This window comes from Benincasa hispida, unplaced genomic scaffold, assembly GCF_027475165.1.
Source record: "Benincasa hispida cultivar pf3 unplaced genomic scaffold, pf3_genome.v1.1 HicScf282, whole genome shotgun sequence".
NCBI lineage: Eukaryota > Viridiplantae > Streptophyta > Magnoliopsida > Cucurbitales > Cucurbitaceae > Benincasa > Benincasa hispida.
In genome coordinates, this window is record NW_028326363.1 from 4,421 (window position 1) to 17,900 (window position 13,480).

Here is a 13,480-nt window from a genome sequence, read left to right on the forward strand (position 1 = left end):
GAACCTTATAAAATATGGTGCAAAAAAAGTTGATATATCGTCGGAAATTGGTGCTAATTTTAATAATACAAATAAAAATAAAATAACATCAAATCTTTAAAGAAATCATTATGGTACGAAATCTGAAACAAGAAAAAAGAAAAAGAGTTCCATTATTTCTTACACTCCCTCCAACAACGCCGCCAACCGTCGGTGGAGCAAAACTCAGTTTGTCTTTTGTTTTTGTACTAAAAAACAAAACATTTATAACTTGACATGACCTCTATTATACTTATCACTTCCATTCTTCATCATTGGATCACCAAAAATCTAAAAAAAAAAAAAAAAAAACTTTCAAACCCTAACCATGGCTTCTCATCATATTAACCCTCTGCTCCCGTTTCCTCCTCAACCCATTTCCATTTCCTTCCCCTTCTCCCATTTTCATTACTCTTTCAACCCTCTCATGGCCTCCAAGCCTTTGAATCCCAATGCTCACCCTTTTCTTTCTGCTCCCCCGCCGTTTCTTCAGCCTCCTCCTCCTCCTCCTCCGCCTCATATCGTTGGCTATGGAAATTTCTATTACCCACGTGCCACTTCCGCTTACTTTTGGCAGTTTCATACTTATCCCTCTGTTAGCTGCTACAATGCTTGGCCTCCGGTGATGTGGCCGTCGTATCAGACGGCTGTGGGTTTCAGCGGTGGCGATATGACGGATTCGAAGAATATTTGCAAAGCAGACGGTGGGTTCAGACGAGAGTTTGTTGTCTCTAGTGGGCCGCGTAGAGATCAAATCAAATCTCCGCCGCAATGGGTGGAGAAAAAAATCAATAGCGGCGGCAACGAAGGAGACGGTGCAAACCCAGTTGAGAAAACTGTTCCTTGCTCGGAAATCACAACGATGATGATAAAAAATATTCCAAATCAACTCAAGTGGGTTCTCTTCTGTTCTCTTTAACTGTTTTTCCCTTTTTTAAAAAATTGATAATAATAATCTTCGAGTTTAGCAAATTCTTGGATTTCTGAACATTTTCTCGGAGGAGGGTTAATTAAAGGTATAAACTGAAGTGGGGTTATGGGTTTAATTCCAATTTTTAGTAGTTTGTCGGTGAATCGACATGAATTGATTTATTCGATTGTATAATGGGAATGTTTGTATTAAATTAATACATGCTGCACTTTCTTTGGTTTCTGCCCTTTCTCATTTTTCGTCTCCTCCTCCTCATTTGGAAATATTTCAGCATGTAATTGATTTCAATTGTAATTCATCATTATCATCTCCATTTGGTTTGGATATTCAATATTTGGGTTTGCATCAATTCTTTGTTGGGTTAAACACTTATGGAGAATGTTGGTAGAGCAGGAGGAGAGATCTTCTTCAGTTATTGGACAGATACTGTCTAATGATGAACCAACAGAGGGATTCTGAACCTGATTTCTGTGTTACTGAATATGATTTCGTTTATTTGCCTATGGATTTCATGTGAGTAAGTTTGAACAATAATACCCTATTTTTATTCTTCGTCATTTTCATTGAGGTTGTTAAGATTGATGATATTAATCTTGTTTGGTTTATTTTGATTTATATAGGAGATCATGGTACGAAGGGAAAGTGTCGAATTTGGGTTATGCATTTGTTAATTTCACTTCATCTATGGCTGCATACAAGTTTTGTGCTGCTTATCACAATCAGAAATGGGATGTTAATGTCAACAAGAAGATTTGTGAGATTACTGAGGCTAGAATTCAGGTTTATTCTCTTGATTTTCTAAACTTGTTTATTTACGATTCATTGTTGATGTGACGGTTTCATTGAATACTCAGGGCAAGCAAGCGCTAAAGAATGCATTCAAGAACAAAATCTTTTGGTGTTGCAATGATCAATATCTTCCTGTGATGTTATATCCGGCGAGTAATGGTCGGCGTCGATACAGAAGGATTAACGTTGGAAGGCGTATACCTCGTCTTCCTCGTAAGCCGCTTAAGAAAGTTCAGTAGTTGAGCTTCGAGTAGTGTAAACAGGAAGAAGTGAAGAAGATGTTAACATAGTTGTTGGGATGTTTTCTTTTCCCTCTTTTTTCTAGGTCGATGGGGATGAAGGCGTGTGTAGCTTGTGTTTTCATTGTCTCCCCGACCGTTACAGTTTGTTTGGGGAGAATTGAAAACATGAAAGGCTGTTTGTTTGTGTCTTTTTTCTTGGGGGGGTTAGATGTTGGGGAACCAAGTTTGTCTGAAATGGCTACTTTCTGCAATATTATTCTCTCTTCTTACTATGTTGTATAAGTCTTTTGATCATCTCCATACCAAGCCACATCACATGGGGTCCTAAAAATGTTTACGTTTTTAATTTTGTTTTTGAAGTTCAATTGGGTTAGGATTTTTCGGATTTCTTTGACACTCGAATGTCATTCGTGTCGTGAAATTAGCTATAAAAAAAGTGTTTGTTTTGTTTTTTTTGTTTTTTTTACCCAAATTATAAGATGTCTCAAAGGACAAAAAAAAAAAGAAAAAAAAAAAACATAACAAATAATAGATAAAATACAATTAGGGTTGTGTTTGTGTGTGCATTCAATTTAAGATTTTCAACCATGAAGGTATGTTTACTTGTACAAATTAGGGGGGTTTGTGTTCGCATCCAAATTAAGATTTTCATTACTTTGGATATTTGTGATTCTATTTCTCTTAATACTTGAACTTGAATAGAAATATGGGTATCAATAGAATATAATATTAAAATAAATATAATAAAATATAATAAATACTAAAATAAATAAAGCAACAAAAGATTAGTTTCTAATAAATAAGACAATACAAGATTAATTTCTTTAATTTCTCCAATTTTATTGGATTGATGTCTAATATCTCTCTCAAAATCCACTAAAAGGTCACTATTTATACGTAATTTGACAATCTAGAGTTGGATTATATGGATATTAGTAGTGTGTAATCTTGAGATACATGAATGATATATGAGGTGATAGATAAGTGATACATGGTCAACGAACACTAATAATGTTCTAAAATGAATTAACCTAGTTTAAAAAATGAATTATACTCTTATTTAGATGTTAATGTTATATGAAATATTCTTGTTAAAATCTTATTAGGAAAAATTCACTATTTCATATAATTTGATACTCTTAAAAAGAATAACGTATATTTACTCTCTTTCATGAAAATACACTCAGATCTTTGAGTTTGTGGATTCTAACAATGGCACTGATTTTTCAAAGGTAGATGGTAATGATTTATCAATAAGTCTGTGGTTATCTTCGAACAAATTTGATTAAACAGTGATGTCACAACTTTCTTCAAATCACGAGTATAGAAAAAGTTTGATAAATTATGGCTCTGTTTTATTTTTTACATATATCATCTTTGATTTGGGATATGCATGTGTGTCTGTTTTTGTTATAATATTCATCAGAAGTGATTTGGATATGTTGAAGTTAACGGATGATAGATCTCGTGGCTAAAGAGTTTAGTCAGCTATTCACGTACCATTGGAGCTTCGAGCCATAGGTCCATAAGGTCCCCTTGGTAGCTTGGATAAAAGTTAAGAATAAGTTTTTGGGTCAGTTTGAAATGTTTAAATTGACAAGTGGGAGTTCGATTATATATGATATAATTAAACTTGTTAATTATATGATATGATTGACTAAATGTATGAGATGCATCATTTTGGAGGAAATTGGATATAAATATGATTTATATCAAGTAGATGAGAAAACACTATAGTTGATATATGATATCAAACTATAGGTTAAGAATATAATATGATTATATTCATTATTTTATTAATTGGGAGGAAATGAGTGCCTATTACGATAGCGCCGCCACTAAACGCTCACACACGCGTTTCCTATGGAGCGCCGCGATTCTAACGATCGAGCTTACTACTACTGACGTTCATTAGCTTTTACTACACGGTCGTGTACCTCACTCTAAACGATCAAGCACCCGACTATACGATAGTCTTCCCTTTCTCTTACTTGCTTGTTCGTAGTACACGATAACCTTTCCTCCTCCCTTCTACCAATTCCATCAAAGTCCACCCTTTGGATTCTCACTCCGAGAGTATTGAGGGCTTCGAGTGGTGGTGTCGTCCGCATTACCTTTTGTTCGTGCGCTACTGTTCGTTACCTTTTGTTCGTGTAGACGACCGTTGATAAGAGACTGAGATTTCTGAAAAAAGTCTTCAACTAGTAAGTCTCTCAGTCTCTTATATTTTATCTTTTAAAGCATGCTAGTAATTAGGATTTTCAATACATATCTGTATGTTAGAATGTATGTGTGGAAATTCTGTCACAATGAAATTGGAAAGATCTGCTTCCGCTCATAGGTACTCTTGTATAAGAGTTCCTTATCATAATCAATTATTTTTGCCCGATATTAAGCTGATTTAGAAAAATACTATCGAAGGGGAAGATAATAGTTCTACCAGTGTCAAACCGTGGGCCATCCTTGCCAAATACTATCTCCAATTGAAGCTTATGTCAGAAGGGGTGTCTTTTTTCGGTCAAGATCTTTACATAACATTAGTAAGTCTTGTAAGTGTAGACACCATTTTAAGATCTTACAGAACGATAAGAGTATGCATCCAAAATAGAAGACAAAACAATATCAAAGATGGAATATAAGACCCTATTCATTTACTGAAGCTGGGTTTGTTCTGAATCTATGTTCAAACCTCCATGGGGATCGCCGTGGTTAACGATAGCTAGTGCCATCTAAAAACGACAACAGGTGCAACATAGGAATCTCACGGATCAAAATAATAGGAGGAGACGTAGGAGAATGTTGACACATTTCCTTCACCCACTTACTGTGAGCGACTTCCCCCATTCACCTTGTTATTGACTCATGCAAACACTTTCCGTATGGAGCAATCGAGATAAAATCGACAAGAAGCCGAACATGGATCTCACAGTGTGAACTCTTGAGAACACGAGAGCTAATAACTTTTATTCTCCCACTGAAGTGTTCTAAATATTTGGGTAAATTTATACTTAGGTTCTTTTCGACTAATAAAAATAACCCTAAGTCTAGGTGGTTTATATAAGTATAACTTTTATAAATGGATTTTAAACCTAGGATGTCTAGGTGAAAAATCGTTTTTATTACCTCACACCGCTCACGAATGCTCATAAAATCGATTACCAACGCTCAATTATTCGGCCATAATCCCCAAGTAGAAGATGTTCCATAGATTGTCAACTTAAGTACCCTCATCCTTCGACAGGATTATATACCGGTTGAGTTTGTAACCCTAGTCTTACAAGTTTAACGACCTATTTTAACTATTAAAACAAGTGGTTAACCTAAGTGAGCATGCAACTGTTCTTTATTATGGATTTCAAACGTGTAACCCAATTTTATAATAGCTTACAAAATTTTAGACGTGCTAAACAACAAAGGCATTCAATATCTAATATAACTATTATATTAAATAAAAGAAACCCTAACATGCATACTATATATTATAACATTTTATAACATACTTTCAATGCATGTAGCATGCTTCCTACAGTGGGATTTTAAAATATACCGGCTACGTAAGCCACATAGACAAGATTTTATTTAATTATAACATACATACTATGCAATAAATACTTAAATATCAATGTATGACTTTAGTTCTTGGCATAACTAAGCAAACAAAAACCAAAATTATTACAAAACAGCTTCAGAAGCGCTCAATCGCTCTAAAACAAATTCAATAGTTTTGAAACGGACCGAAATGTCTGAATCGGACCAGCCAATTCTGAAGGATAGCAAATCAATGGTATTTTCTTTCAATGTGTTTTCACGCTTGTGACTCTAGGTTCATTTGAGTTAGCGACTGCACCACTGTTATCATAATTACAGTGTGATAGACAGGTGCCATATCTGGAACGACTTCCAAATCAGCCAAGAATTTATGTAGCCATACTGCTTTTTTAGTAGCTTCGCATGCAGCCAAGTATTTTGCTTCCATTATGGAGTTAGCGATACAACTTTGCTTGATGCTTCTCCAAACTATAGCTCCTCCATTAAGAGTGAAAACTGATCTTGAGATAGATTTCCTGGAATTTACGTTAGTCTAAAAATCAGAATCAGTGTATCTTGTAAGGATCAAATCCTTAGGTCCATACACAAGTATATAGTCCCTCGTTCTCCTTAGATACTTGAGGATATTTTTTACAACATTCCAATGACCGTGTCCTGGATTGGATTGGAACCTGCTGACGATTCCAACTGCAAAACATATGTCAAGGCGTGTACACAACAGAGCATACATCAACCTTCTAACTGCAGATGCATATGAAATTCTGTTCATCTCCTCAACTTCTTGAGGTGTCTTAGGACATTGTTCCTTTGACAAATGAATTCCATGCCTAAAAGGTAATAAACCTTTCTTGGAATAATGCATATTATACCTTGACAACATCTTGTCAATATAAGATGCCTGAGATAGTCTAATGTTCTATTCTTTCGGTTCCAAAAGATTTGTATTCCTATAACATACTGAGCATCACCCAAATCTTTCATTTGGAATTGTATTGCTAACCATCTCTTTACATCAGCAAGAAAACTTGTCTCATTCCCAATGAGCAAGATATCATCAACATATAGAACTAAGAATGCTACAATTTTGTTGACTATCTTCTTATATACACAAGGTTCGTCAACATTCTGTTCAAATTTGATTGCAGTGTCAAATCTTATATGCCATGATCTGGATGCTTGTTTCAATCCATAAATGGATCGATTAAGCTACCGACTATTCCTGTCTTGTTTCGATGAACCCCTTGGTTGAGACATAAAAAATACTTTCATTAAGATAATATCTCAGAAAAGCTGTCTTGACGTCCATTTGCCAAATCGCATAGTTCAATAATATGTAGCAATGACCAAGAAGTATATTTATTGATATTTGATCATGGCAACAGGAGAAAGTTTCTTCATCATCTACTATTTTTTCTTCATAATCAACTCCTTCTCTTTGGGTAAAACCCTTTGCCACGAGTTTGGCTTTATAGGTCTGAACCTTGCCAATTTTGTTTCGTTTTCTCTTGTAGATCCACTTACAACCTATAGGTGTAACACCTTGTGCTTGATCTACAAGTTCCTAGACTGAGTTGAAGTACATGGACTCCATTTCATCCTCCATGGCTTTTATCCATTGTTTCCTGTCGACATCTTCCATTTTCTTCTTAAATGTTAATGGATCCTCTAAACCATCATCTTGTATGATGTTTTGAGTTTCTGTTAAACCCATGTAGTGTTCAGGTTGTTGAATAACCCTTCTACTACAACGAGGCATTCCCAACTCTTGGGTTGGACGTGATGGGACAACAACCGTTGTTGATGGACCAGCTTGATCAACAACTCTTGTTAATCTATCTGTAGTATCTTTAGATAGTTCTTGCAATATTAGCTTATTGCGAGGTAGATGATTTTTAATATGATCCTCTTCGAAGAATGTTGTATTTGTTGATACAAGCACTTTATCTTCTTAGGGATCATAAAAGTATCCTCCTTTTGTTGCCATGGGATATCCTACAAATAGGCATAATTTCGAACGTGTTTCCAATTTCTTAGGATTCCGTACCAACACGTGTGCTGGACAACACCAGATACGAAAATGACGTAAACTTGCTTTGTGTCCTTTCCATAGTTCATATGTGTTTTTGAAAAAACTTTTGGACGGAACAATGTTCAGAATATAAATTGCAGTCTGTACTACATATCCCCAAAAGGATTGAGGTAATTGAGCATAACTCATCATAGACCGAATCATGTCCAATAAGGTTCGATTTCTCTTTTCTGTAACACTATTTTGTTGTGGTGTTCCAGGTGCTGTGAGTTGGGATTGGATTCCTTGACCTACTAGATAGTTCTGGAATTGCAAATCCATATACTCACCACCTTGATCAGATCGAAGTGTTTTAATTATTTTACTTAATTGATTTTCAGTCTCAGTCTTAAATTCTTTGAACTTTTCAAGAGTTTCAGACTTGTGACTGATTATATAAATATAGCCATATCGAGAGTAATCGTAAATAGAAGTGATGAAATACTGATATCCTCCTCGAGCTTTAACATTCATCAGACCACAAAGGTCTGAATGTATAAGTTCAAGAGGTTCTTTGTCATGAAGACATTTGTCAGAAAAAGATATTTTCGTCATTTTTTCCTCAAGACATGATTCACATGGAGGTAGGGAATTGTCTTCTAACTGATTTAGATGATCGTTTTTTAGCAATCTCTCAATCCTGTTGAGATTAATTTGACCAAGGCTTAGGTGCCAAAGATGGGTGCTAGGAGAATTTTTTTTTTGTTTTTTATTATGAGTTTCTGCCGTTTTAAACGCCTCTATATTTAAAATGGATTTTGCTTCCGTTGGTCGTAATATGTATAAGTTATTTGCAGGTTCAGTAGAACAAATATGAACACCTCTTGAATACACACTTCATTACATTCAAAAGATACACTGTACATATTCTCTAAAAGACAAGAAATGTAGATCAAATTTCTTTTCATCTTATGTACAAAGAACACATTCTTGAGCAAGATAAAAGAATCTCCAAAAAACAACTTCACATCTCACACTGCTTCAGTTGAAATGACTTTACCTATACCCACCTTGAAAGTCATCTTATATTCAGAAAGTCTTCTCTAAGAACTAGTTTCCTGTAGAAAAGTACAAACATGATTAGCGGTGCCTGAATCTAATATCCAGGTATGGTGAGAATTTTCCACTATACATGTTTCAACAAGTAGTAAATCATATTTACCTTGTTTAATCTTTTCTGCTTTCTTTTCAGCTAGATATTATGTGCAATTACACTTCCAATGCGCAACCTCTCCACAATGAAAACATTTTCCTTTGGGAGTTTTGTTTTGTTTTTCTTCGCAGCGGTTTTCTTTTTTCCTTTTCTTTTCTTCTTCATTTGTGAAGAAGGACCAACTTTCTTATCATCAATGAGTTTCGTACCAGACGTGGACCCTGTGTAAAACTTTTTCGGTTTGGAAATAACATTTATTTCTTTTTCCTTGAGGTTCATCATCCTTGTATACCTCTAATGTCGGTTTAAAACTGGCATTAAAATTCCGCCTTAAAAAAAAAAAAACAAAACCAACTTTCTTCCCCCGATTTTTTTTTTTATTTCTTTTTCCTTTCATTCCCCATATTCATTCACAACATCTACTTCTTCTTATGCGTTTGAACGACAATCCATCTCCAGCTTCTTCTCCATCGTTACTCACTTGGTAAATTTCTTACTCTTTATAATCTCCATGTTTTCTTTGATTTATGTTAGTTACAGTTTAAACCTCTATTTTTTTCATCCAAATACCTTATAGGATTTTTTTGTCTCTTATTTCTCTTTGTGTTCCATTTGAAAGTAATCGTGATTTAAATTCTCATAAATAATAATCAGGTGGCAAAAATCGAAGAAAGGTAAGAAAATTACATCAAGGAAAATCAGAGAGAAGAGAGGTATTCGATTGAGTTGGAATTGATTTTATTACACAATTTCATATATCTTGTTTCTTTGTTTCTGACATATGGTTTTGGTTTTTTCACTCACATCTCATTTAAGATGGTTGAAAGAAGAAAGAGAGAAAACATCGAATTTCCAATTTTGACCTTCCTTCTTTGTTTTCCAATTGATTCTTAGTAAATTGACTCCTCTTTTTTCTGTTCTTCAGATTTCCTTTTTTTTTTTTTTTTTTTTTTTTTGTTGTTGTTGTTTGAGTGAGATGATATCTCCACGATAGGTCAGACATTTTTTGGGATTTTATTTGATTTTAAGAATTTAGGGTTTCCTCATAATTTATGGGATTTTGCTCAATTTTTAGGATTTGGGTCTTTTTATTAAGTTCCTTTGATTATTTTTGGCATTCAATTTCGTAACTGATAGCAAAATTGAGTTTATACCGCTGTAGGTTGGGTGAAAATTTCTATTTTCTTGCTTTCCTCTGTGTTTTTGTTTTTGCTCTATTGTAACATTTTCAATTACATTTTCCATTTTTGTTTTTATTTTTATTTTTATTTTTACTTTTGTAATGTCATTTTATTCTCTATAAGCATGAAGAAAAATTGTATCATAATTGTATTAAGTTGTAGGTTATGCTATGTTCACTTCATGATGCAAGGATTTTCTTGATGTCCTAAATTTAGTTATATAAATAAAATAATTTCAACTCACATGCATATGTAATAGGAATATTTATTATCTTTTTGTTTGTTGCATTCGATGATCTGTGTTCAAGATGATTATGTAGGTACTGTCTTCGTTTTTTGTTGAATAGGGTTGCGAATTATTTGTTGATCCAAGTTACTTTTAAAAGTAAAGTATTTCACCCAAATATCAATAGTGAAGGAAACCTTTGTCTTGTCATCCTTAAAAAATAGTGGAGCCCCACATTTATGTTTTTTGAAAGTTGAATTTTTGGCCTATCTATGATTAAAGTTTAATTTTGAGCCTATTGTGTTTGACTAAAGTTTGATTTATATCTCTTTGTATGATTAAATTGTTGTTTTGAGTATATTGTGTATCTAAGTGTCATTTAGGTCTATTTTCAAAAGTTAAATAAGTTGGTTAAGTTTAATGATCTTTATTATTTCGAGTGTAAAGTAAGACTACTTTGAGTGTAAGGAAAGATTACTTTGAGTATATGGGAGAGTAGGGGAGTGCTCAAATGAGTTTTGCTTGATTTTCTAACTTTTGAATGTAAATATCCAATAATGGGGTAGCAAGATTATAAAGCCCCATATTCTTCCTTGCAAGGACAATTGAAAGTGGGGCTTTGTCACCATCCATATGGTTCCTACTCTTTATGGTGCTAGTATTGTCCTTTTAGTTCTTGCTTCAATATTTACACTATCGTTGAAAAAATGTCTGATGTATCTCGTTTTTTTTTTTTTTTTATTATTATTATTGAACTTGGTTGTTAGTTGTCATCGTTGGGCTTGTTTATAACTTTGAGGCTCAAGCATTTTTTATTTTGACTATTGTGCAGTAACTTTTAGTTTCTCTATTCTTTCAAATTACCGTTATTGTGCTTTCTTCATCAAATATAAGCTGGCTATTGGCACTCTTAAATAAAACTAAAGAAGTTTTCAGAAACATTATTTTCTTAACTTGTCTACATTGATGCCTTTACTTTTATTTTCTTCCTTAGTCTTTAAAAATCACAAAAATTAATGTATATAGACGTCCAAAGTTATCGAATTATGAAGAATGAACATTATTAATTTTGTTACAGCATGATTGTTCCAATTTTCTTGTTATTGTTCACAAATTTTCCTAGATTCATTATTGGTTTTGAAACATTAAGAGCTAATTCTTTTTATATAAGTCTACATGGAGGAGGCTGTCGGTTATTGTCGTTGAAATTTAGTTGTTTTATCCATGAATATTATAGAGTTGGAAAGTTGTTTTGTCCATGAATGGTTGTGTTTTTTGGTTATATGTTTGTTTTGCTTATGGATTATTTGGGTACAAGGATCTGAGTCTATTATTTTTGTTGGAAGGTTTTAAGGGTTGTATTTTTCTATCGGCGAAGTACTAGAGGCTTGAAAACAGAGCACCTCTTAATCATTAAATGTAGTTTTTTCTATTAATGTACTGGCTCCAGTTCTTCTAGCTCTATTGACCTTTATTCTTTGTTAGGGTGTTGGAGAGTCTTCTACTGTAATTTCCATCACGACGTCATTAAAGATATTCTTCTACTCGAGCTATTAATTTATTGGAATATGATTGTACGAATTCTCTTTGTTTCTCAATGTATACAATACTTGTTGTAGGAGAAAAGAGAAGGAAAATTTTAAGAAACAGAGAAATTGACTTAATCACAACTTGGTAATATTTTAGTCCTTGCGGATCTTGTTGGTACTTAGCAAGGGACTCTAGTGTGGTTACTTTTTATAGTTTTATGTTCTGTCGTGGTTTCAATATTTTAGATCTCACTCTAGACAAGGGTAGATTTACTTGGTCGATTATGTGGATTTGTGTTGCTTCTTGTAGGTTAGATAGGTTTTTTCAATCCCACAAAAAGTCCACAGATAATTTTTAGCTTTAATGTCGGTTGAAAAAGTAGAAATTGGATGTATATTGTCGGTTTTTTTTTTCTAAAGAAAAAAACGTTCTTGGTAATGTTCGGTTTTTAAACCGACATTGAAGAGGGGCTTTAATGTCGGTTTTAAAACGGACATTTAAAGGTGTAAATGTTTATTTTTCTTGCTTATTTTAGTTAATAATATAAACCCTAAATCGCGGCTCCTCTCTTCTTTACCTTCGCTGCCACACTAAATAATATAACCTCAAATCGTGCGTCGCACCGATCTCTTCGTTATCACTTTCTTCCCTCTCTCCTCCGTCGATCGTTCTTCATGCGTTCCCGTCGATCGTTAATCCGCTTTTTGTTCAATTTTTCTTTTATGATTGTTAAAACAGGAGAGCACAAGAGGTGAGGCTTTATTAGTTGTATATTTCTGATGAATGATTTGGTAATCTACTGGTATGGTGTATCAGAATAACTGATGGATCTGGAAACTCGAAACTACATATAGGCATTTCCATCTTAAAACTTAAACTTAAACTTTAAATTTGATTGATGAAAATTACAAGAGAGAGAGAAATAATGTTATAACATTGTCATTGGGTCATGTTTCATATTTATGCTGAAAGCCTGTTCAGCCATTGCAAGTCTTATGGTAACATCTCAACTTATGATTATCTAGGTTGCAACCTCAGTAAACTCTACTGAGTGTTTTGTCCTGCAATTCGGCTCTTCTGTTTTCTCTTTGCATGGAAACCAAAGTACATTCGAGCAGAAATAGTTAGCTGGCAAAAGTTATAGAGTTTCTAAGGGTAAGGTCTCAAACATTTTATCCATTTATATATATATATATTTGAATGGATACAATCTTCTGTTGCATGTGTTACGCTTACGCCCAAACCTTTATTGTTTGTGATCCTTTAAACAACAGTGGTTAGACAAAGATGCCTATAACCAGACACTACTGAAGCTGGGGGGTCTGTTCAAGAAGAATTATGAAGGGATCCATACTTACCAAGAGGAGAGGGACAGTAAACTCATAATGTTTGTAAAATCATAATCTTTGTATTACTTCTAATTTGTGTTTTCAAGGTCTGATTTATTGTACGCCTTTTAAATTATAATTCTATTGCAGAATTTGCAAATTAAATGTAATAGATTTACAATCCATACATGAATAATATGTCATAGCCATAGCGTTCAATGATGATGTGTCATGTTATACGTTTTTACCGCAAAATGGATTTGGCAAGGGAACCTTAAAAACGGACAATAATTGATAAAAAAGACAGATTCAAGCTTCAATAATGTCGGTTAAGAATTAAAAAAAAATAGGCTTTAATGTCGGTTGTAACCAATAGGCTTTAATCACTAAAGACCTTTAATGCTGGTTGCAATCGACATTGAAGGCTGTGTTATTGGTGTTATTGAAGCCCTTTAATTTCGATTT

At 33.8% G+C, this 13,480-nt stretch overlaps 1 protein-coding gene across 1 annotated transcript; it reads left to right on the forward strand.

Moving 5' to 3' along the window:
- Positions 1-280: 280 nt before the first annotated feature.
- On the forward strand, positions 281-2,252 carry LOC150030346 (protein MEI2-like 4). Its single transcript, XM_090309809.1, has 4 exons — positions 281-912; positions 1,343-1,462; positions 1,570-1,729; positions 1,804-2,252. The coding sequence occupies exons 1-4, from the start codon at positions 347-349 to the stop codon at positions 1,975-1,977; spliced, it is 1,020 nt and encodes a 339-aa protein (XP_090165935.1). The 5' UTR covers positions 281-346; the 3' UTR covers positions 1,978-2,252.
- Positions 2,253-13,480: the final 11,228 nt, after the last annotated feature.